General features: G+C 46.2%; 2 protein-coding genes across 5 annotated transcripts in view; both read left to right on the forward strand.

The window, feature by feature from the left end:
* PCSK6 (proprotein convertase subtilisin/kexin type 6) overlaps positions 1-25,852 on the forward strand; it is a 191,320-nt gene that overhangs the window by 89,595 nt on the left and 75,873 nt on the right. For all 4 annotated transcript variants that reach the window (XM_068559294.1, XM_068559315.1, XM_068559309.1 and 1 more), the window contains exons 7-8: positions 20,028-20,200; positions 24,275-24,487. In XM_068559294.1, the coding sequence (XP_068415395.1) occupies positions 20,028-20,200; positions 24,275-24,487 (386 nt within the window). The remainder of the gene's footprint in view (positions 1-20,027; positions 20,201-24,274; positions 24,488-25,852) is intronic.
* On the forward strand, positions 7,094-8,068 carry LOC137767764 (testis-specific Y-encoded protein 1-like). The gene is given in 2 exon segments (XM_068549018.1): positions 7,094-7,143; positions 7,240-8,068. Coding segments are annotated over 2 exon segments (879 nt in total).

Below are 25,852 nucleotides of genomic sequence, written 5' to 3' on the forward strand. Positions count from 1 at the left end.
GTCTCTTATAGGCAGCATATAGTTGAGTCTTGTTGTTGTTGTTGTTTATCCATTCAAGTGTGGATAAACATCGGAGAATTTAGTCCATTTACATTTAAAGTAATTATTGATAGGAATGTATCAATACCTACTGCCATTTTGATAATTGTTTTCTGACTGTTTTGTAGTTTTTCTGTTTCTTTCTTGTTATCTTGCTTTCTTCCCTGTGTTTTGATGACTTTCTGTATTGTTACGCTTAGATTCCTTTCTTATTATCTTTTGTGTATCTACTGTAGGTTTTTGCTTTGTGGGTACCATGGGACTCACATACAACAGCCTATATATACAACAATCTATTTTATGTTGATAGTAAGTTAAATTTGGGTGCATTCTAAAACCGCATTTTCACTACCCCCCACCACATTCTGTGTTTTTGATGTCACTTTTTACATCTTGTTATTTTGTCTATCCCTTAACTAATTATTACAGTTATTTTTACTACTTTTGTCGTGTCATCTTTATACTAGCTTTATAAGTGATTAACCCACTTCCTTTCCTGTATATCTACCTTATTTACCTTACCAGTGAGACTTTCCCTTTCAGTTATTTTCTTGTTACCAATTAGTTCCATTTCTTTTCAGCTTAAAGAAGTCCCTTTAACATTTCTTGTAGGACCAGTTTAGTGGTGATTAACTCCTTTAGCTTTTCCTTGTCTGGAGAACTCTTTATCTCTCCTTCAATTTTGATTGATAACCTTGCCCAGTAGAGTATTCTTGGTTGGAAGTTTTTTTTTTTCTAGCACTTTGAATATGTCATGTCACTCCCTTCTGGCCTGCAAAGGTTCTGCTGAGAAATCTGCTGATAGTCTCATGGGGGTTCCCTTGTATATAACAAATTGTTTTTCTCTTGCTGTTTTTAAGATTCTGTCTTTAGCTTTTGACATTTTAATTATAATGTGTCTTGGTGTGGGTGTCTTTGGGTTCATCTTGTTTGGAACTCTCTGAGATTCCTGGATCTGGATGTCTGCTGCCTCCCCAGGGTAAGGGAGTTTACAGACATTATTTCTTCAAATAAATTTTCTTCCCCTTTCTCTCTCTTTTCTCTTTCTGCATTCTGTATAATTCGAATGTTATTGTGTTTGATGTTGTCCCATAAGTCCCTTAAGCTATCTTCGCTTTTTTAAAAAAATTATTTTTTCTTTTTGCTTCTCTGTTTGGGTAAGTTCCACTGCCCTGTCTTCTGCTCACGGATCCTTTCTTTGCCTCATCTAGTCTGCTGTTGAACTCCTCCAGTGTATTTTTCAGTTAAGTTACTGTGTTCTTCAGCTTTGTGACTTCTGCCTGTTACCTTCTTATATTTTCTGTCTGTTTGTTGAAATTCTCACTGTGTTCATCCATTCTTCTCCCAAGTTTGTTGAGCATTTTTATGACCATTATTTTGAACTTTTAATTGGGTAAATTACTTATCTCTGTTTCATTAAGGGTTTTTTCTGGGATTTTTATCTTGTTCTTTCATTTGGAGCTAATTCCTCTGTTTCCTCATTTTGCTTGGCTCTCTGTGTTTTTGTCTCTGTGTTAGGAGAAACAGCTCTCCCAGTCTTGATAGGGTGGCCCTGTGTAGGTGATGAACTTTATTGTTTAAAGTTGCCCTCATTCTTGATTGTCTCTTGAACTACCTCTTTGATTGTTTCAGACCTGTTAGCCCCAGAAACACAATCCTCTCTGGCCACCAGAGCCTGGCACACAAGGGCATCCCATGTATGGGCTGCATGCACCCACTGGCTTTGGGGAACTGTGGGGGGCTGTGGCACTTGCCTGCTGCCTCTGATGGGGCTACAGCAGCAGTGCAGGGGGGGCAGGGAGGACAGGTGCTAACAGGTTAGAGTCAGAGGGCAGAGGGCAGAAATGGCACCTGCCAGCCTCATTCCCTGAAGAGACTCCCAACAGGCTTTTGCTCCTTTGGCAGATATTTTAGGATTTTCAAATGAATCTTTTTCACATAAGATCAAGGCTCTTTTCAAGCTTCTGCTTTTGTGCTGGGTCCTGGGGAAAGTGAGTCTGCCTGGGAGCCCTTTAAGGGCAGAATCTCCATTCCCTCCAGCCCTATGGTCTCCTGGACATAAGCCCCATTGGTTTTCTTTCTTTCTTTTTTTTTAAATAAAGATATTTAGTCTTCAGTTTTATTGAAAATGTATTTTCAGGTGCAAAAGTGAATCACCTCACCCCTAGACTCCTTAATGGCTAAAACTAACCCCCTTAATTATTTCTTTTTTCACTTTCCCCAAAATGAAACATTTTTATTGACTGCAAGTTGTGTGTGGGTGGATGGGAATTGTTTATCAATTTTCAAGATACTGTTAATTACCCACTTGTTTTTATTCCCTTTAAGTGGAGTCTTTATGTAGGGAACGCTTCGTGCTCCCCTTCCCATTTCCTTCTTTTTTTTTAATTATTATTTTTTATTTTAAAATTTTTATTGGGGTATAGTTGCTTTACAATGTTGTGTTAGTTTCTGCTGTACAGTGAAGTGAATCAGTTATATGTATACATATATATATATATCTCCTCTTTTTTAGATTTCCTTCCCATTCAGGTCACCATAGAGCATTGAGTAGAGTTCCCTGTGCTATACAGTAGGTTCTCATTAGTTATCTATTTTATACATAATAGTGTATATATGTCACTCCCAATCTCCCAATTCATCCCATCCCTCCCTTCCCCCTTGGTATCCATAAGTTTGTTCTCTATATCTCTGTCTCTATTTCTGCTTTGCAAATAGGACTTTGCACTTCCACTGCAGGGGGCACGGGTTCAATCCCTGGTCAAGGAACTAAGATCCTGCATGCTGCGGCACAGCCAAAAAAATAAAAACCCTGTTGGTTTTCAAAGCCAGACGTTTGGGGGGCTTGTCTCTCTAGGGCAGATCCCCAAGGTTGGGGTACCTGACATGGGACAACAACCCTCTGGCTCCTCAGGGGGAAGTTATGTATTTGTGAGATCCCTCCAGACTTTGGGTCTCCATGCTGGCAGTGGGGGGTGGGGTGGGCTTGGCGAGACCATGTCCCTGCCTCTCCTACCCACCTTGATGTGGCCCTTTTATCCTTTGTTGTGGAGTATCTGTAGCTACTTCTCAGGTTCTGTTCAGAGGGAATATTTCCATATGTTGCTGTAGATTTTTGTGTGTTCATGAGAGGAGGTGAGTTCAGGATCTTCCTATGCCAGCATCTTGAACCAACTCCTTCCTTCTCCTTCTGCCAGTCTCCATACCTCACTGAGCATCCCCTGCTGCCCCCTCTGGCTTCCAGGTGTTTAATTGGTCCCCCTGATTCCTCCCTGAAGAACTCGGCTTTTTGCCCTGTCCCTCTGGAGAGCAGCCGGAGGCAGTGGAATGCACAGCCGTTTTGGAGCCGTCACAACTCCTGGCAGTCCAGAGCAATCTGCCTCTTCCCTTGCGCTCTCCTTTCCCTCCCTGAATGGGGCCAGTTTCAAATTTCAGCCCGGGAACTACGGGGTCACCAGCCAACACAGCTTCAGCCTGAGTCCCAGCTCCACCCTCTCAACCCCTGGAAGCCACCTCATCTCCCTCCCACAGCTCAGACCAATTTTTATTTTTTGATTTAGTTCTTTTATTTTCTAACTCATAAATTTCTATTTTTGTTTGTTTATTAATTCTTCCATCTTTTAAATTTTTATTATTTTTTTCCTAACTCCTTTGAATAGAATGTTTTGTTCTTTATTTTCAGGCTTTGATGTGCTTTAATAAGTAATAAACATTTTATTTTTTTTCCTCTCATTACCTATCTCTGGCTTGATTATACAGTGCTCTTATTGGTATTCATTTCTGAATAATTTTTTATTTCGGCTTTGATTTTTTTTCTCTATAACTCAAAAGTTATTTATAAGGGATTTAAGTTTTTTTCCAACTGCATAGACTTTTTTGGTGCTCCTTTTGTTGCTGATTTTTAACTTTATTGGGATCAGAGACTGCGCTCTGTATAATTTCTGCCTTTCTGAATTTGTTAAAAAGTTCTTTATGTGGTTTAGTACATGTTCAGTTTTTGTCAACACTCCAATGAGTATTTGAGGAGTCGTTTTATTCTGCGCTTATTGAGTACAAAAGTCTATATAAATTAGATCAGAGGTTGCCACCAGGAGCCCACAGGCTGCCTTGGCCTGCAGATATGTTTTGTACGACCTACACAAGTTGTTGTTTTTTTTTTTTAACTTGAGGAAACATTTACAAATCAAGAGATTTTATGTAGAAAATAGGGATTTGGGGTTTCTCTTGAAAAAAAAATCAGAAGCTCTGGCTCTGCTGGACCCTCATTCCTTCATGGCGACACTTAGCTGGGCTGCACAGTGGCTGCACCTTCAAAGGATGGTTTACCCATCCCCCTAACCTGTCCACGTCAGCCGTTCATCCTGCCTGCCTGGTGCCTGTAGGGGCCGCATTTGTCACCTGTGGCTGCATGAAGCTCATTCAGGTGTTTGGGCATCTTGTGTTTTGTCTACCTGGTCTGTTTCTGAGAAGGGATGTTAGTCTCCACATCGATTGTGGATTTGTTGATTTCTCTCAATTTTTGGTGTATGCATTTCATAGTTATAAGATGTACAAAAGTTATCATTGCATATTAATGTAATGAGTCTTTCTTTAATCAATATAAAAATCCCTTCTTTGTCTTATTCTCTTTCTGCCTTTAATTATTCTTTGGATGATATTAATATCACCACACCTGTTAAATTATTTTTATCATCACTTTCCTCATATGTTTTTCATCTCTCTATTTTTAACCTTAGTTTTGCAATCAGCATGTATCTGGCTTCATTTTTTTTTTTTTAATTTTGTTACCATCTAAGAGTTTTTTGGGTTTTTTTAATTTGTTTATTTTTGGCTGCATTGGGTCTTTGTTGCTGTGTGCGGGCTTTCTCTAGCTCCGGCGAGCGGGGGCTGCTCTTCGTTGCAGTGCGAGGGCTTCTTGTTGCGGTGGCTTCTCTTGTCGCGGAGCATGGGCTCTAGGCGTGTGGGCTTCAGTAGTTGTGGTGCACAGGCTTAGTTGCTCCATGGCATGTGGGATCTTCCTGGACCAGGGCTCGAACCTGTGTCCCCTGCATTGGCAGGCAGATTCTTAGCCACTGTGCCACCAGGGAAGTCCCTCTTTGGTCACCTTTTTTTCTTTAATCTTCTTTCTTTTATGCTAAGATTTTTAGTTTACAAGATCTTTTTCTCTACTAAGTCATTCATTCTTTCGAAAGATATTTTTGAGTGCTTGCTGTATATATGGATGGCTATCTAGGTAGTAAACTTCCTGAGTTCTTGAAGTCTTTATTTTCTTCCAACAAATTAGGCTGAGTTTAGATTTTAAGTTCAAAATAACTTTCACTGAGAATTTCAAAAACCTTGTCCCCTGGTTTTTTGGCCTGCAGCGTTGCTGACGAGGCATCTGGTGCCAATATTAATTGTTGTTCCTTTTCAGATAACTTTCTTCTTCTTCCAGAACCTTTCAGGATTCTTTTCTCTTTCCTTGTTCTGGGATTTGACCTGTGTGTGTTGATGTGAATTTGTTTTCCTTTTCCTGCCTAGCCCTCAGTGAGTTATTAACTGTTTTTCATTATACTCCAACAATTATCTGAGCTGAACTGTAAAGGTGGGCCAGTTTCTTTGGTCACCGTTGTTTAGATTTGAGATTGAAATTCAAAGACTTCTGTGCTTGGCTTCAGGAAATTCTTCTGTTATTTATTTGACTCTTTTGCTTTATTTATCCTCATTCCATCCTCCTAGAACTCTTATTAGACAGATACTAGAGGTTGGCCTCTTCAGACTTTCTATCCCTTTGACCCTTTGTCTTGGGTCTTGGGAGAATCCCTAAGCTCAGTTGACCAGCTCTCTGACACACCCTATCTTTGCAGTTTTTACGTGTTGAAAAGAATTTACCTTCTAGAGTTTCTAGTTGATGTTTTCAATGAAATGTGTATTTGAAATAATTATAGATTCACATGCAATTGTAAGAAACAATACACGGAGATCCAGTGTATCCTTTACCCAGTTTTCCATCATGGTGATCTCCTGTTGGAACTACAGCAACAGCATCACAACCAGGATACTGATGCCGATACAGTCAAGATACAGAACAGGGTCACAAAAGGGTCCTTCATGGCGCCTCTTTATTACCACAACCACTCTTGCCCCAATCCCTTCCTTAACCCCTGGCAACCACTCTTCTGTCCTCCATTTCCGTAATTTTCTCATTTCAAAAATGATGTAAAACGGAACCATAATTTGGGAACAGGAATGTTTGGGAATGTCTTCCTCTCGGAAAAGTGAATTAACTCTAAGGACCAGTTAGTAACCAGGATTAAGAAATCACTCTGTTTTCTATTACAGAGTATCCAACCACATTGGCCAACAGAGTTTGTTAAATACTCTGTGGTAGGATTAAATCATGGTATTGATAAATAGAAATATGCCAATTACAATGTATACATAAAGATGCTGCATTAATATCAGCATTATAGATGCCAGAGAGTTAAATGTAAACTTTCCCCCATCATACTTCCTGAGAAGGAATTAGAGTTGAGAGATTAAAATTTAAACAAAAATCCAAAATTTTTGAATCCAAAAGAATTGACTGAAAAATCTCTTTTTCTTTTATTTTTAAACATGTGAAGAAATGAAGTTCAAGATTCTTCCTCCCCAGCTGTCTAACTCACTTTTAGCTAGAGGTTGTAATCAATGTCTGGCTAGCATATATTGATTTTTAAATCAATAGAAATATTATTAACTTTTTTATGTTCAAATATTTTTTTCTCCAGTTTGTTAATAATTGTTATTTAATATTGGTGTTAAAAATTTTATTTTTATGTGGTCAGAATAATTTTTTATCTTTAATTTCTGACTTTAGTTTTGTGATTATTATTGTCTAATTGATTTGTAATAAAGCTCAATAAAACTTGAAAAAAAATGGAGATGCGTTCCCAACCCCCACCCCAGTTGGCTCCCCACCCCCCCAAGTCCGCATTGCAGGGTGACTCTAGTCGTTGGGCCTGCTCTGTGGGCCACATGCTGTGCTTCCACCTCCGGCTCCTTCATAGCTGTCCCAGCTCAGGGCCAGGGCCACATGGCGAGTGAGGCCGGCCTGGGGAAGGCGGCGCTGCCCAGGGACCCTGGGTCATCCTAGGTGTGGGAGGGGGTCCTCAGAAGCAGAGGCCCGCAGTTCCCCAGGTGCGGTGGGGACCGTGGGCACTAGCTGGTGGGTCGGGCAAGGAGGGCCACCATCTTCAGGGTAGAGGTCGTGCAGCAAGGCACGGCTCTGGAGGAGCGAGAGGTGGTGGGGATCGGGGAGGAGTTGGGGCTGCTGGTGGAGGACATCATACAAGTGGTGGAGGTGGTGGCGGAGGAGCGGGAGCAGGTGCTGGCAGAGGAGCGGGAGGAGAAGCCCCAGGAGCAGGGGCTGGAAATGCCGGGGCCACGACCCATGACTGCCTGGCCCCCGCTGGAGGCGCTGGAGGCCCTGCAGTTAGAGCTGAGCACTCTGAATGCCCAAGCCAGCAGGGCCTACACTTGGCTCAAGCACAAGATCGGTCAGAGGCAGAAGCCTCACTTGGATTGCAGGAGGGCCATCCTCCAGGGCATCCCTGGCTTCTGGGCCAGAGCCGTTATGAACCACCCCCAGATGTTGGCCATAATCAATGACCAAGATGAAGACATGCTTAGCTACATGATCCATTTGGAGGTGCAGGAACTGGGCCATCCCAGGCACCGCTGCAAGTTGATTTTTTTTTTTTGGAACAACCCCTACTTCTGGAACAACGCGATCATTAAGGAGTAACACCTTAGCATCGCTGGATATAGGGCGTCTCGTTACACTCCAGTCCAGTGGTTCTGGGATTATGAACTGGGAGCCCCCAGTCGCAGGCAGGACACCACCAGCCTTAACTTCCTCAACTGGTTGTCTGACCACAACTGCCCAGGGTCTAACAGGATTGCTGAGATCATCAGCGAAGACCTGTGGCCCAATCCCCTGCACTACTACCCCAGGGAGGAAGGCTCCACTGGAACAGACCCGGAGATGAAGGCACTGAGGGAGCATTAGAGTTTGGCCAAATAGCACAAGAGGCAGGAAGCGTCTACAGATGCGGAAGATGGGTGGATGTATGTACCTATGCGGTTCTCGTGCCCAGGGGAGAAACGAGGAAAGGATGGCCAGTGAAGGTTCCAAAGAGCGGGACCCCACGTGCCAGGAATGACGCCCAGAGAGACATAAGCTAACAAGTGAAAAAAAAAAAAAAAAAAAAGGAACCATATACCATGTAACCTTCGGGACTGGTGCTTCTCACTCAGCATGGTTCTTCGAAGATTCATCCAGGTTGTTGTGTATATCTGTAGTTTATTGATAAGTAGTATTCCATGGTATGGATGTGACACAGTTTGTCTAACCATTCACCCATTAGAGGACATCTGGGTTGTTTCTAGTTTTTGGATATTACAGGTAAAGCACCTAAAAACATTGTTGTATAGGTTTTTGTGTGAGCATTGTCTTCATTTTTGGGGGATAAACATCCAGGAATGCAGTTGCCGGGTTGTATAATAGTACATGTTTATTTTTTTAAGAAACTGGGAAATTATTTTTCAGAGAAGCTCTACCATTTGACATCTAACAATGTATGAATGATCCAGTTTCTCTACATACTTGCCAATGTTTGGTATTGTCACTGTTTTTTTGTATTAGACATTGTGATAGGTATATCATAATATCTCATTAATTTGCATTTCTCTAAGGCTAGTGATGTGGGGTATCTTTTTATGTGCTCATTTGCCATCCATCTATCCTCTCCAGTGAAATGTCTCTTCATGTCTTTTTCTCATTTTCTAATTTTTAACTATTGAGTGTTGAGAGATCTTTATATATTCTAGCTACTTGTGCTTTGATGATTATGTTGTTTGTGAATATTTTCTCCCATTTTGTAACATGTCTTTTCATCCTCTTTAACCGGGTCTTTTCCAGAGTAAAATTTTAAAATTTTGATAAAATCCAATTTATTAACTTTTCCTTTTAGGGTCATGTTTTTTGGTATCAATCTTAGAACTCTTTGCCTTATCTTAGATTCTAAAGATACTCTCTGGTTTTTTTTTCCCTAAAAGCTTTATAGTTTTATAAAAGTTATATATTCTGAGTTTCATTTTGAGAGATCCAATTTGAGTTAATGTTGTATAAGGTATCAGACTTAGGTCAAGGGGTTTTTTTGTTTGTTTTTTGTTTTGTTTGCCTATGGTCATCCAGTTACTCCAGCACCATGTGTTGAAATGCCTGTCGTTCTTCCACTGAGTTGCTTTGCACTTTTGTCAAGAGTCATTTGGGCATATTTGTGTGGGTTTATTTCCGAGCTCTCTGTCTGTTCCATTGATCTATGTGTCTGTCCCTCTCCCAGTGCAGCAGAGTCTTGATTATTATAGCTACAAAAAGTTGTGAAATGGGGTAGACTGATTGCTCCCACTTTAGTGGGAGCAATAAGTTCTTTTTCAAACTTATATGAACTTTTCTAGTTCTTTTGCCTTTCCATACAAGTTTTATCATTATCTTGTCAATATCTACAAAAAATATCTTGCTGGGGTTTTGGTAGGGATTGTGTTAGACCTGTACATCAGTTGGGAGAACTGACATCTTTACTACATGTTCAGTCTTCACAAACACAATACCTCTTTTCATTTTTTTAGATCTTCTTTGATTTCTTTCATCAGCACTATGAAGCTTTCACTATGCAAGTCCTATACATGTTTGGTTAGATTTATACCTAAATATTTCATTTTATTTAAGCAATGATAAAAGGCATTGTATTTCTTTCTTTTTTTTCTTCGTTGCTGTGCGCAGGCTTTCTCTAGTTGCCGCGAAGCGTGGGCTACTCTTCATTGTGGAACACGGGCTCTAGGCACGCGGGCTTCAGTAGTTGTGACACGCGGACTCAGTAGTTGTGGCTCTCGGACTCTAGAATGCAGGCTCGGTAGTTGTGGCGCACGGGCTTAGTTGCTCCACGGCATGAGGTATATTTCCAGACCAGGGGTCGAACCCGTGTCCCCTGCATTGGCAGGCAGATTCTTAACCAGTGCGCCACCAGGAAAGTCCCAGGCATTATATTTTTAATTTTGATGTTCACGTGTTCATTGTTAACATACAGAAATATAACTGCTTTTGCATGTTAATCTTATATCCTGCAACCTTTCTGAACTTGCTTATTAGTTCTAGGAGTAGATTCTTTAAGATTTTATACTTGATAATGTCATCTACAAATAAGGGCAGTTTTATTTCTTCTTTTTGATCCTTATGCCTTTTATTTCCTTTTCTTGTTTTGTTGCCATGGCTAGAACTTCCAACCTGGGGCAGACATCTTTACCTTGTTCCTGACTTTAGGGGAAAGCATTCAGACTTTCACCATTAAGTATAATGTTACTTGTAGGCTTTTTTTGTAAATACTCTTCAGCAAGTTGGTGATGTTCCCTTCTAGTCATAGTTTGAGAGTTTTTTTTCTTTTTTAAATGAATGGGTATTGAATTTTGTCACTGCCTTTTCCTTGTTGAGTGACACGATTATGTGATTTTTCTTCTTTAAATTGTTAATATGGTAGGTTATATTGGTTGATTTCTGAATATTGATCCAGTACTGAATCTGACCAAGCCCCACTTGGTCATGGTGTTTCCTTTTTTATATATATATTACTGAAACCTGTTTGCTAATATTTTGTTAAGGGTGTTTGTGTCTGTGTTCATGAGGATTCTTGGTCTGTAATTTTCTTTTTCTTTCTCTCTCTTGCTCTTTTTTTTTTTTTTTTTTTTTTGGACTGTCTTTGTACTATCAGGGTAATCCTAGCTTCAGTAAATGAATTGGGAAGTGTTCCCTCCTCTTTTATGTTCTGGAAGTGATTGTGTTGAATTGGTGTTAATTCTTTAAACTATTAGTAAAATCTTCCAGTGGAACCATATCTCTTTGGCGGGGAGATTTTTTAAAAATTACAAACTAAGTTTCTTGGAAAGTTATATAGGGTTGTTCAAATTATCCTTTTCATATTGGGGTGAGTTGTAGTAGTTTGTGTGTTCTGAGGAAGTGGTCCATTTCATCTAATTTATCAAGTATATTTGTGTAGAGTTGTTTGTAATATTCCCTTATTACACTTTTGCTGTTGGTAGCATCTGTGGGTATATTCTTTGTTTCTTTCCTGATATTGGTAATTTGTGTCTTCTTTTTTTTTTTGCTTAGTCATTCTTAACTGGAAGTTTATCAGTTTTATTGATCTTTTCACAAAATTAGCTCTTTGTTACACTTATTTTCTCTAGTGTTTTTCTGTTTTCAATTTCACTGTTTTCTGCGCTTTATTATTTCCTTCCTTCCTTTTGCTTTGGGCTTATTTAGCTCTTCTTTTTCTAGGATCTTGAAGTGGGTGCTTCGGTTATTGATTTGAGACTTTTCTTCTTTTCTGATGTAAACAATGGTGCCATAAATCTCCCTCTTAGCAATAGTGTAGCCATGTCTCACAGATTTTGGTATGTTGTATTTTCCTTTTCATTCAGTTCAATGTTTTGTTTTGTTTTTCCCTTGAGACTTCCTCTTGGACTTGTGGATTTTTTAAAAGTGTGTTGTTTTGTTTCCAGCTGCTTGGAGATTTTTCTATTTTCCGTCCGTCGTCAGTTACTAGTTGGATTCCATTGTGGTTGCAGAACACATTCTGTAGGAGTTCAGTTCTCTTAAATTCATTGAGGTCAGGGTCTAATCTATCTTGGAATATGTTCTGTGGGCCCTTGAGAATAACGTGTATTCTGTTGTTGAGTAGAATGTTCTAAAAATGTTTATGAGAACCTGTTGGTTGATGGTGTTGAGTTCTTCCTCATCCTTTCTAATTTTCTGTCTGGCTGTTCCATCGAGTGTTGAGAGAAGATGTTGAAGTCTGGTAGGGCGGTGGCAGCCTCCCCATCCCCGGGCTCTGTCCTGCCTCTCGGCCTCTGAATGAAGCCTGCCGCTGCCCACGCCCACCCTGGGCGCCCCTGCCCTGCTCCTCTGGCACTGCTCTCCCCTCGGCAGCAGCCTCCCCACCCAGGCCCTGCTTCCTCCTGCAACCTCATCCCATCTGCTCGCTGCCTTCCCGCAGTTCCTTGGACATCTCATCTGCCAGTCTTGTTTCCAGGGCTGTTACAGTTTTATTCGTTTTCTTCTCTTTTTCCTGTTATTTCTAGGGATTCGGGCCCTGGGTAGAGGTGGACCGAGGGCTCGGTTTTCCTTCGTGGTCCAAGCTCCTTAGCATTTTTATTGTGATGGTGCTAAGTGCTGTCACTGGTTGCTGTTAGTTACCAGATGCTGCACCAGACATGTATACTCGTCTGTGCATCTCATCCTCAGAATGGTTCTGCAAGTTGGATATTATCATGGCCACTTTTCACCAGGGGAAAGTGACAACCAGAGAAGTTCCCTGCCATGTCCAGGTCCACACAGCTGCTGAGGCAGAGCCAGGATGTGAACTCAGGCCTGCTGACCTGAAGCCCGGGTTGTCCCTTTGTGGCTGTGGTTCTCTGATGCTGGACACGGTGGTGGCCGGATGAGGACAGCTGCCACCAAGCCCTGTGAGCAGGAACAGAAGCAGGAAGGAAGGGTCCATGGTGTGCACGTGTATTCTTTTCCTTGTTTGCATTCACATTCCTTCCAAAGATATTTCAGCCTTGCTCTCTCTCTCAGCCTCAAATGTACTAAGCTGTGTACTCTGTCCTTCCTCCGATAATGGGGCAACGTGGGAGGTGGAGAGAAAGGATGGCGGGCCTCACCCCGTCCTCTCTCCTCACTTAACCTCTCTTTACTCTCTCACTCTGTTAACCTTTTTTTTCAGCCCTATGTTTGATCTTCCCCTTCTCACTCCCTGTAATGCTCCTTCCCTCTTTCCCCATCTGCTTCTGGTCAGCACTGGTGGTGGGTGGGCTCAGACTTGCCTGCACCTACCAGCCTTCAGCTCCATCATCATCATCATCATCATCATCATCATCATCATCATCTCCTTCATCTCACTCGCCAGGTGAGCTCCATAGACAGGGCCCTCCCTGCCGGTGCCTTGAGAGGCCCCTGGGTGTGAGCCCGGCCGCTGCATCACGTCCTCCTGGCTTCATGGCCCCTCCCAGCACCCTGTGAGACAGGCTTTCTGGGCAGCCAGCTGTCCACCCCACCCCGGCCTGAGCAGAACTTGCTCTGTCAGGGAACCTGCAAGGCAGGCAGTGATGCCCTCACCCCTTTAACTCTAAAGGGCATCAGTCTTTTGGGGAGTTGCTCCCCTGAACTGATGCTTAGCAAGATTCAGACACTTCCCTGGGTCAGGACGGTGTCACCTGGAGCACAACCTGCCCTGCGTCCAGCTCGGAGAAGCACCCCTGGCCCAAGGGACAGATCCCAAGGCTGCTAGGGAGCAGGGCCATGGGCGGCTGCCAGGAACCCCTCCCGGGCCTGGCAGATGCCCTGAAACTGAAAAACTCTCTGCTCAGGCTGCATGAAGGACGTGCATCTTTTCAGTCTGTTGACTCTGTTTCTGGGAAGGAAAAGTGAAACAGCAGCAGGCAAATTCCTGTTGGTGTTTTTGTTCTCTGTTTTGACTGGGGAACTGAATCATGCCTTTCTTTTCGCAAACATGAGACTGTTAAGTACATTACAGCTAAATTAATCCTTGCCCATAAATTACTTAATTATGTTAATTCAGACTCACAGAATTCAGTCTCATTAGTGTTTCCATTAAGCAGTTTAGGCTTATGAGTGTTTTAAGAGGACAGTTTAAGCTACAGTTTAATCTTCAAAGGCTCCAAGTGCATCTTCCACTGCAGGAGGATTCTAAAGGCCTTGGGAGGTTTGGGGGGATTTAGTGACTGTGGGCAGCTGTAGCCCCACATTCTCATCAAAGACCCCCCGCCTGCTGGGTCTGGGACCCCGAGGCTAAGAGGAGCCTTGGGAAGGAGGAGATGGACAGCTCCTGCACCCTGTGTCCCCCTGGTGGCCACGCCCCCACCACGCTGCCCTGCAGCCCCCCGCCCCAAGGACAGGTGAGCCGGTTCTAGGCTGCGTGTTGGGGTTCCTGAGGTTGTCCTCACAGACACTGAGTGGGAAGCAGCTCCGCTTCTGGGGGTGTGTGAGAAAGGCCGGGGAGAGCACAGGGAACAAGTCCAAGCCTACGTGACAAGCCGGTGGCCTCTGTTCTGGGTGGTGTGACTGTCTTATCGCCACCGTGTTCTGGTCTCTGTCAAAGGCCAGCTCAGGGCATGTGCTCACGTCCTTGTCACAGGTGCACATCCGCTAGGGCTCCTCGTGTTCCCACTTGCAGGATGGATACTCGGGTCCCCATCATGCTCTTCTGTCCCCTGTCCCAAGCTGCCAGCTCTCACGGGATCGCCTTGTTCTCTGGCCCCTGCTCCCTGGTGGAGAGACCACGAAAGTCAGTCTGGGTTTCAAATCTCTAGAGCATTGCTGAGGTTCTTCCACTTTTTTATAGTTCTCTGAAAAATCAGCAGAACCTGATTATAAAAGAGTGACCTGTTTTAAAATAGAGTTTTCATTACTATTTAGGTATGACAAGGCCCACAGATCAGGAGACAATGGCCATTGAACAGAGTTTGTTACTCACAGTTCCCAAGAGGATGGGTTATGCCTGGCATGGAGGACACACGGAAAAGCACCAGGGTCGGTCAGGAGGCAGCGGGAGCGAGGGGACCTGTGGGCTTCAGCCTTTATTGTGGTTTCTGCAGGAAAGAATGGGCGAGGTGGGGTGAGCAGGCTTAGGATGGGCTAGTTTGAATCATTTCAGGGCTCAGGGCTTAGGGGCTGCCCCTGCTTGTATGGTACCTGGCCCTGGGGTGATTAGGGCAGGTGGAGAGTAACCCCAAGTGTAAAAGCCCCATAAAGGGGGGGTGCTTGGGGGGTGTGAGCTCTGGATTGGTTGGTTTGCATAGGAAAGATGTGCTCCTGGGGGAGCTCTGGACCATCTCCAGGAACTGGCCAGCCCTGGAGCATGGAGGTGTCAGTCCCTGCAGGGTCAGCAAGGCCCAAGATGTCAAAGCATCAGAATACAGAAAATAAGAGACCCGGTTCAAGACCTACCTAGGAGGGGCCCAGGGCTCCGTGGCAGGACAGGCCCGTGAGTTCACTGGGGCACCGCTGGCTCTAGCTGTGTTTCCACTACAGAGGGAGATTGGGAACCTAGCAGGAGGCCAGGGGAAACTTGGCTTGGCCGTCAGCCAGCCGCGGGTCTCCAGGCACTTCGTGTGACAATGGCAAGTGCAGATGTGGCTCACAACCCGGCTGACCATGGCCCCGCCCCCCCCGGGGTCCTAGGAGGAGGCTGTCACATGTGGGTGTATTTAGAGATCTGAGAGCCCTGTTTGTCTTAGGCCATAATGAGAGTTAACAGAAACCTTTTAGGTTTTTAGCATTTCTAAACAACTGTTGCAACCTCACTTGGCCCAGAATGGCTGTTGGTAGAACAGAATGTACTGTAGTTTTAGTGGGGGGAGAAAAAAAAAACCAAAAACCAATTCTCTGTGGATTTATGAAAATAAACTCAGAATTAATGAGCAAAATTTGTTGGGGAGGCCTATTTGTCACACTCAGGAAGTTACAATCTCATTTTACTTGCCTCTATTGCTCTAGCATTGCCATTCGTTTGCTGAAGGCAAAATACATTACTTCTAAATAAACAAAAGTGGGCCCCGTGCCCCACTCCCCTGCCTTCCTGCAAACATTAATAACCAGCTGATAGCTGACTTCGTGTGTGTGTGTGTGTGTGTGTGTGTGTGTGTGTGTGTGTGTGTGTGTGTGTGTGTGTGTGTGTGTGTCTGTTCTTCCTGTTACCTTTTTTGGGGCTTACCAACAGAAATGTATTTTCTCTTGGTTACGGAGGCTGTGAGTCCAAGATCAAGGTGTCGGAAGATCTGGTTTCTTCCGAGGCCTCTCTCTAGACCAGCACACACGGCTGCTTTTCGCTGTGTCTTCTCGTGGTCATCCCTTAGTCTGTGTTGTCTGTGTCAGAATTTCCTCTTCTTAAAAGGACACCAGTCATGTTGGATGGGTGCCCACCCATGTGACCTCATTTCAGCTTAATTACCCCTTTAAAGACCCCGTCTCCAAATCCAGCACACTCTGATCTTACTGTTTACAGTTTTAAAATTTTTTATTTATTTATTTTATATCGAAGTACAGTTGATTTACATTGTTGTGTTAGTTTCATCTGTACAGCACAGTGATTCAGTTTTATATATATTTTATATATAAATATTCTTTTTCAGATTCTTTTCCCGTATAGGTTATTACAGAGTATTGAGTAGAGTTCCCTGTGCTATACAGTAGGTCCTTGTTGGTTATCTCTTTTATATTTAGTAGTGTGTGTATGTTAATCCCAAACTCCTAATTTATCCCCCACCCTTTTCCCCTTTGGGAAACGACAAATATCATATGATGTCGCCTATATGCAGAATCTAAAAAAAAAAATACAAATAAACTTATTTACAAAACAGAAAGAGACAGACATAGAAGACAAATCCATTGCCTTTGAACATGGAACTTCTTCAGGACGTTTTCAGGGGAAATGCTGTGTCTCGGGCTGCTTCACATGGTCGTCTGCATGTCCACGGGTTTGCCTTGCCTTATACAAGCTTGTGGTTTGCAAAGTCCCACCATAAATTGGAGCAGGAAAAGAGAGGAAGGACAGGTCACTATGAAAAAAAAAGTGTTTTGGTTTTTTTTTAAATAAATTTATTTATTTATATTTATTTTTGGCTGCGTTGGGTCTTCGTTGCTGCACGCAGGCTTTCTCTAGTTACAGCAAGCAGGGGCTACTCTTTGTTGTGGTGTGCGGGCTTCTCATTGCGGTGGCTTCTCTTGTTGTGGAACACAGGCTCGAGGCGCGTGGGCTTCATTAGTTGTGGCACACGGGCTCAGTAGTTGTGGCTCACGGGCTTAGTTGCTCCGTGGCATGTGGGATCTTCCCGGACCAGGGCTCGAACCTGTGTCCCCTGCATTGGCAGGCGGATTCTTAACCACTGCGCCACCAGGGAAGTCCCGGTTAGTTTTTTTAACTTCATCAAGAGACTTGTAAAATCATTGCTTTCATCAGGTTCTCCTGGGGCCTTGAAACCATCGTTGGGTGCAGGCCAGTTTATGGAAAGTTTATTGTTTCCTGCGAGGCAAGCTGTGTGATTCTTCCCTGGGGGGCTGAGCCCTGGCAGCACTAGGAGTTGTCCACCCAAATGCAAACCTGTCGGACCCTGCAAAGCCCTGTCCTCCTCCTCCTCACACTCCTCCCACCTGGTGCCACAGACTGGCCCTTGGAGTGGACGGCTCGGGCCTGCTCATCCTACCCTGGGAGCCCTGAACCCAGCCCACTGCTGAGTCGTGAGCACGCTAACAACCATGAGTGGATCTGCCATCCAAATGGTTTGTCCACATTATTTTTGTACCTGACAGTTTATGGGAAATGGGTCTTTATTTTTTCATTGGAGAAATGACTGTTTTCTTCAGTTTGGCGTTTCCAGAGAGCCATTCACATTTAAAGCTAATATTGGAACAGCAGGTTTCCACTGAAAATATTTACTTTTTCCTTGTTGGCAACTTGTCAGTGTTGGGGGAAATAGATGCTTCATTAAAATCTAAATACATTATGCTTTCTTTCTCACACGTCAGTTACTCTTCCTCCAAGATGAGGAGCATTGTGAGAAGTGTTGGGAAAGCATTCTGGTCTTATGTTTTTACTTATTTTAGATGTCGTTTGGCATCTTGTTCTTGTTCAAAAAGAGGCATCCCAACACCTATCACTGGCATGGAGAAGCCCTAGGATAGCAGGTTAAATGTCACCCCTAGGACATCAGAATTGATTGTGGCTACAGTGTGACCGGTGGGGTCTCTTGCACTGGAAAATCCATTGCCAAATAGAAGGGCATAAAGAAAGCAGCTGCCATTTCTAAAAAAGCACAGGGCCCCAGGGCCTTAACAAATATTTAATCCTCCCGACTACCCTGGCAGGTAAGTTTTGTGGAAAACAAGGGCTCGGACAGTTTGAGACCCTGGGCCAAGGTCACACGCAGCCGAGATGAGATTCCACCCCAGGACTGTCTGACCCCTGCTCTCTTCCCCCAGCTGTGAGCTGCTCTTTATTTTGCCTGGGGCCCCGCCTTTGCCACACCACGTGGCCAACGTCCTGTACTGGTTACGGCCCCTCCTTGGGGTTCGTGGCTCCAAGAGCCTCTGGGCCCAGTGTCTCTGACGCAGCCAAAGAAACGAAGGCCCTGGGCACACAGACTAGCAACTGGGAAGGATGGTACTTGGGGCTACTCTGACTCTCCTCGTCCACCCAGAAATCTGAGAAAGGAGAAAGTGCGATGAGCTGATGCAGCAGAAGTGGCACCACCCCACGACAGATGCCCACAAACCCAGAAAAGATTTGGCCCTCGTAATAACCCCCTTGATCTTCAAAGGGAAATTGGCTCTCACTCTCTTGAAATTAAGAACCTCTGTTTATCAAAAGACACCATAACAAGTGAGAAGACAAGGCATCAACTGGGAGAAGATGTTTACAACATACATAACCAAGAAAGGATGAATTCCCAGTACAAGCAAAGCTAAGCAGTGTATTATGCATACAGTTGTATTAAAGCACCCGTTTTTAAAGGCAATGGAAAGACTAGTCCAAAATTCTGAGCAGTTTCCTCCGTGAGGGGCAGGGCCTGGGTTGAGGCCACAGTGGCTCAAGTTCATATTTTCCCTAGATGGATGTTCACGTGTGTCTGTTATTTTATTAGGCTTTATAACTAACACGTTTGTGCCAGGCAATCCTTCATACATGTCAAATAGTAAATGTTTTAAAAATAAAGGTAAAAAGTAGTTATTAACAACCCCCGGAGGTAGGTTTCACTATCCCCGTTTTTACAGATGGGGTCAGACTAGCTGCTGACACACACTGGGTACTTACCGCACTCCAGGCACTTTATATGAACCGTCTTTTTTAGTGTTTATGGCACCTCTATAGATACAATAATTTTCATCGTCACAGTTTATAGAAAACAGAAGCTTAGTGAGACAAGGTAGCTCTTGTAGTCACTAGCTGGTCACGACTGGTGGTCAAAGCAGGGCTTCCCCCATGGCCTGCCCCATGTCCCTCCCGTGGGTGAGGGGGTGACAAGGCATCTACCCCCACTTGTCCTGTGCCGCCGTCTGCGTGTCTGAACGATGGTGGCATCCCCATGCTGTCCTACTGCCAGGCACCTGAGGTTCTGAATCACTCGGGCGGTCATAGACCGGGAGGCCCAAATCACAGACAGTTACGTCCCACAGTTCTGGAGGCTAGAAGTCCAAGATCAAGGTGCTGGCCCACTGGTTCCCCGTGAGGCCCACGTGGTGGCTGGCAGACGACCACCATCCGTGTCCTCACGCGGTGGAGGGGACAGGAAGCCAGCGAAGGGTGCTAATCTTGCCCTGGGGCCACCCTCCTGACCTCACCTAAACCTAGTTACCTCCTAAAGTCCCACCTCCAGATGCCCTCACATCGGGGGTTAGGGCTCCAGCATGTGAATCTGGAGGGACATAAGCGTTCAGTCCATGATAGGCAGGGACGAGGGGAAGGGAAATAGATGGAGAGCCGGCAGGTAAAGCAGACGGTGTTGAAGTCTATCTCTGCTGCTCCCCTTTAAGGCTGTCCAGCTATAAGGAGCTGGTTCTCTGATGACCTCAGCCCCTTCCTCGGTCAGCACCCATGTGGCTGTGAGTACTCTTGTTGAGTTTTTGATGTCACCCGGGCCTAATCTCACTCTTGTTTTGCCGTGAATGTCTCTGACATTGTGTCTGAGTACAGTTTCGAGGTTCTAAGAGCAGGAGTTTCCAGTAGCTTGGTGTCCCAGCTAAGCATGGGGCCCGGATGCTGTGCCCAGCACCCCGGACAGCTGTGCGGGTACCACAGTCCACACGGGGACCAGTGGCCATGCGGGGACCAGGATCTGCACGGAACCTCACCCACCCACCCACCTTCCATGCGACTGTCACGGGCCTATGCTTCCAGGCATCCGCATGCTGGACGGAGACGTGACCGACGTGGTGGAGGCCAAGTCCCTGGGCATCAGACCCAACTACATCGACATTTACAGCGCGAGCTGGGGGCCGGACGACGACGGGAAGACGGTGGACGGGCCCGGCCGACTGGCCAGACAGGCCTTCGAGTACGGCATTAAAAAGGTGTGAGTAACCCAGAGCTGCGAGGGAGCCTCAGGGATGGGGGGAATAGTGAAAATATTTAACAGTGAGACATCAGAAGGAATAAAGCCAAAAAGATAATATTAAAAACACTCTCAATCCGACAAACCCAAAGATGATCTTCCAAATGCTCTTTTAACACTTCTATGCATATAGAAGGAACTGGGTTCACTCACCTTTTTAAGAAACAAATATGGGACCATCTTCATGCTGTTTCACAGCATGTCTTATTAAACAACCAACATGTCATATAGGTAAGAAGAAATCTTGTCACGTAGGTAACAGTAAATAAACTTGAGGGACTTCCTTGGCGGTCCAGTGGTTAAGACTCCGTGCTTCCACTGCAGGGGGCGTGGGTTCCATCCCTGGTTGGGGAACTAGATCCCACATGCTGTGCAGTGTGGCCCCCCCCAAAAAAATTTTAAAAATAAATAAATTTGAGCAGCATACACACAGAATTAGAGTGACAGGGGAGAGCCCCAAAGCAGTACAGCGATGGTGCCAGGACCAGAGCGAGGGAGAAGTCATTTGGGGGCTCAGGGAAGCGGCAGTCCACCAACGAGAGCAGAAGGACGTCACCTCATTACAGAGTAGCTGTTCCGGAAAGTACCAGCTGGTCACTCACCAGCCCCCTGGCTCTGAGCCTTGGAGCCTGACTGCCCCCAGCTGAGGGGTGTATGCAGGTAGGTGGTGGGGATCCCAGACTAACCACCTGGCCTGTTACCTGGGACAGTGCAGGTGGAAGAGGTGTCTGGGCCTCGGCCCACCTGCTCACAGGAACCACGAGCCGTGGAGCGGTCTGCATCCATCACGGGGAGTGTGCTCAGCCAGCACCCCCGAAGCAGCAGGTCTTGGCCATGTTCTCTCCCTGCCAGCTCGCAGCCCAGTGTGTTTAGGATGTGTGGGGTGGACCCCACTGGGGGCTACACCGAGCAAACATCTGAGCATGGGCCCTCCACCCACCGGCTGAGTGGGAGCAGTGGAGGCTGGCAGGCTCCTCTTGGGAGGTCCAGCCCAGTCACTCTGTGGTCATCAGTTGTGGGTCCTTGTGAGTCAGGAAAGCCTGGGTGGGGGGGTGTCCTGGAGATGACCCAGCTCTTACAAGCAGGGTGGCAAGGCAGATTTCTGGGCGAGGACAGCTTCTTGGAGCAGACACAGAGCTGTGGTCAGCATCTGGGTGGCCCTGGGAGGCCCGGCGATGCTGGCAGGGTTGGGTCAGGAGGTCCAGGCATCCCCAAGGCAGGGTTTATACCTCTGGCTTCTACAGGAAACAGGACGGGGGGCCAGGTCAAGCCCATTTTATTATCTATATTTTTTTTTAACATTTTTTAAAAGTTCTTAACCTTATTGTAAACCATGCATGATTAAAATGTGGTTAATAAATAGTTAACAAATCAAATAAGTACCAGAGGATTATAGTGAAAGCAGCCCTTATCGCCCTCTGCCCAGCCCCCCGTGGTGCCCCACAGAGGAGCAATCCTGAATTCTGAGCAACACCGGCTTCATCCAGCTCTCAGGGGAGTGTGGAAGGTGCGGAGGGGACCATGTGGTTCCCCGCCATTCTTGTCACAGTTTCTTGAAATACTGAAGTCATTTCATTTTTTTTTTTTAGTCATTCTGAATAAAATATGCCACATAGGGAGCCTTAAATCGCAGCTGTCTGAAGTTGTCACTGAAAATCCTCCTAGAGATTTGATGATCTCAGACCGAACCACATTCTCCCATCTGTTTTTCCTCCTCGACGCCCTGTTGTTTGTCACCTATATCCTTTTTCTGTAAAATCTGACTTCATCTTTGGTAGATGGTGTGGGTTGGTGGTAGGAGACATCAGACTCTGTACTTTGGCATAAAGATGTGTTTGATGTTGGTCCTCATGTGGCTTGTCACCCAGAAGGGGAGAGTCAGTGTCACTGTGGCTGAAAGCACTGGCTTTGTCCAGATGCCGGGCATGTGCTAGCCCTCTGAGTCCGTGGATGAGGTCTCCGCTTCCCAGGCAAGATGCTCAAATATGTTCCGATGGGGTTGAGGTGGTGGCTTCCTGAACAGAAGTGCAAGTTCATAGCCGGGGTTGAAACGTCCCCTAGAGCCTCTGTCCTGTGGCTTCCATAGGAACGGAAGACCCGGAAAGTGAAAATGCAGTCCTCAGAGATGGCTCAGACCTGGGTGTTTCCTCTGCCTCGTTCCCACGTTCCCTTTCCAGGAAACTGTTTTCAGAAGGGAAAGAGGCTTTGGACGCCTTGATGCCTGTGAGAACTCATGGGTCTAGTGGTACCTGCAAAGTGCAAGGTGAAGAGATGCAAGTCTTTGGCATTCAGGCCTCTGTTATTCAAAGTGGGGTCCCAAGCAGCAGGGGTGGCATCACCTGGGAGCCCGTCAGAAGTGCAGAATCTTGGGCTCACCTGGCCCAGCTGAGGCCAAGTCTGCGATGTAGCGAGACCCCCGGGGATTCTCCTCACGAGTGTGAGAAGTGCTTTTTGAGGCCATTCTCCATGCTGCTGGAGCAGAAGGTCGCTTGCCCTGCTTTGCAAAATGACAGCCTTTGATAAATAATTTGGAGTGAGGTGAGGAGTTGGAGGTGAAATAAAGATAGGCTCTGATGGGGTCAACACCCTTTCATTCCAATTTTCGTTGCTTTGAACGAGCTTCTGATTAATCTTTTCCTACAGGTAGTTATGGGCACAGACACACGCATGTCCTTAGTCCTTTGTGCCTTTTTTCCAGAAGGTTGCCCTTTTTGCTAACTGTAAGTAACTTTTCTGTCGAGCTCTTGGCCGTTTGGGCAGGTCTACCTTCGAGATGTGGAAAACGGAGTGGATGAGGCAGTTTTGAGCCCTGGGACTGGGCTGTCCCTCGAGCCTCAGGTTGGAACTGGTGGGGATGTGGGAGTGAAGACAAACAGGCACAAAAGGGTGGGGACCTGTGGTCTACTTGGTCCAAAAGTGGGGTGTCCGGGTGCTTCTGGAGCAGGTGGGTGCTCTCAGTCCGGGTGGACTTGAGCTCCAAGGGTGTGTCAGGCATCCTGTCAGAAGCAGCGCTTCGGTCGGGCTATGGGGAATTGTATGATTTTGTTGAAAATTTTCTTTAAATTGGCCAGTTGTTGGCCCTAAGTGTCAGTTTCCTCCTGTGTGTTTGGACAGGAGTATCCTTGGCAAGGATGCCGGAGCCGCCAGCCCACGTGGAGACAGGTATTGGCACCGCTCTCTGGGCCTGGCTGTGCGCACCAACCGTCCAGCCTTTCGGACCGAACGGGTCGGTTCCGTCTTGGAACTGGTGTTCTTCTTTAGCTGGTGTTTGTGGCTGGGATGAGTGTTGGTTGGATCCCATGGGTGTGGGTTGGAGAGGCTGCAGGAGCTCCCCTGACCTGCTACTGTCTTCCAGAGACTTGCTGTCACATGTGTGTCCTTAAATGTGAAAACCTACACACAGGTGAAGCCGCTAGCCTTGGTTGCACTGGCAGTGTGGCCGCTTCAACGCTGACCCGTGGGGAAGCCCCGGGGCGCTCTCCTAGGATGGCCCTGGGGTGTTCTGGCCCTTGGCCCTTGTTCCTGCAAATCCTGGGCCCACCCGCTTTTCAAGGAGCTCGCTCTCCAGGAAGGATGCTTCTGCAGCTGGGTTTTCTGGAACTTTTGCCCTCTTCCTCCCCCAGAAAAATTAACGTCATAAATTCAGCCGTCAGCTTTCATCTCAGTGTACTTGAGGGCGCTGCTTGGTCTTTTTGATCGTGGGTCATTGCGGTGGAAATTACTGGTGTTGCTCTGGGACAGAACAGCTTGTGTGAGGGCCTTGATTTTCCCGTGAAGAACAGGGAGGACTTTCTGGGCCAGCTTCTCAGTATGACGTTGTGATTCTGCGGTGTCATAGCTGTTGCCGCCAACACTCTATGAAAATTGGAACGATGGAGCCCACCAGCCCACAAACCACGCACTGGGCGGCCTCTGTCTGGTCTGAGTGCATCCTCCTCAGCCCCCTCCCTCTTCAGGGGCGGAGGGGGGCGCCGGACAGGGGTGAGACCAGCTGGGGGTCCGTGTGGGCTGACACCTGTCCTCTCCCCTCCAGGGCCGGCAGGGCCTGGGCTCCATTTTCGTCTGGGCGTCGGGAAACGGCGGCCGAGAGGGGGACCACTGCTCCTGCGATGGCTACACCAACAGCATCTACACCATCTCCGTGAGCAGCACCACCGAGAACGGCTACAAGCCCTGGTACCTAGAGGAGTGTGCGTCCACCCTGGCCACCACCTACAGCAGCGGGGCCTTCTACGAGCGCAAAATCGTGAGTCCTCGGCGGAACCCCGGGGGATGAGCTCCTCGTCCCATTCCCAGGAGGACGGGCCAGTCAGGGCAGTGTGTACCTGGCCCCGGGCCCAGCCTTGCCGTCAGGGAACTAGTTGTGCCTCAAGGAAAACCCCAGGCCCTTGGCAACCTTCCTCAGATCCTGCCTTTCTAATTTTGGGACAAAATACCAGTTAAAACCCTCTCTGTCTCTAGGGATCTAAAAATACCCTTTAAGAACGGGGTGTATTCTCAGCACGGTGTCTTTTTTTAGCTTTCTACGTTCTGTGGTCACATCGCTTGGGATCCAACTGGCCAGTTCAGTTTCAACGTGCAAAACAGAGTGAGAGAAAGTCTTGCTTCTGTACTGAAACAGTTTAGAAATCCAAGTGTCCTAGGTGTTCCCTTCCTCACAAAAGGACTTTTCCAGACACTTCAGGTTGAGAGTGGTTTCTGTCGGTTAACGCTCACTTCAATGAACATAAGTGCGGTTTATCTTTTAGAAAGTAACTTTTAGTTTAGTGATGGGTGAAGTTTGTGCTTGTTCCTTCCCTACGTGCTTTCCTACTTTAAAAAAATGTAAGAGGGGAGGGTTTCAAGTTGAAATGAATGCAGAATTCAAATGCACAGTCATTAAGATGGTTTTTAGACGTTTAAAAAAGGAGACCGTGGAGCTGGCCAACTGGTTTAACCTGCAAGCTCACTGGCGTCTTTTCATTTCTCCTGTTGCCTGGCCACATCTTTAGACATTATTTGCAGGCATATTTTTACATTTTTCTGCGGGAGCGTGCAGGCTTCCCGTTCCCTGATTTGCTCTGCACCAGCGGGAAGGTCAGCCGCGATCCTCCCACCGCCAGCCTGGCAGCGGCCCGGGCTGGTTCACGAACGTATTAATTTATTTTCCTTTTCTACTGGACCGTGCACTCCTGGGATGGGGCTGAGATTCTGAATGGTGTCCTGTTCATTTAGGAATCTAGCTCGTTTGAACACGGACTTGCTGGAGTCTCATTAAGCAGAACCTGACAGAGGCCTCGGCTGGAGGGGGCAGGGAGGTGCTGTGTGCCGGGGGCTCTGTGCTGGGTGGATGCCATTCCCCATCCCTGGGAGCAGGGCTTGCAGCTTTATTTGCTTAATTAATCACACGGCATCTGCATGTGTGTACGTGTGCATGCGTGGGCACACGCCTTAGCTACAAAATGCCTTAATTTCTTTTTCTTTTTTAAAAAAATTCTCTGAGCCCTAATGTATGGTAAGAAGGGTGTCGCTGGGCAGAGGGTGAAAGAGAAAATCACACTCCATTGCAGCTGCTGTCCTGGTGCTCGTCCCTGGTAGTATGGGTGGCAGGTTGTTTTTTGTTTTGGTTTTT

The sequence above is a fragment of the Eschrichtius robustus genome, chromosome 1, assembly GCF_028021215.1.
Source record: "Eschrichtius robustus isolate mEscRob2 chromosome 1, mEscRob2.pri, whole genome shotgun sequence".
NCBI classification, from domain to species: Eukaryota; Metazoa; Chordata; class Mammalia; order Artiodactyla; family Eschrichtiidae; genus Eschrichtius; species Eschrichtius robustus.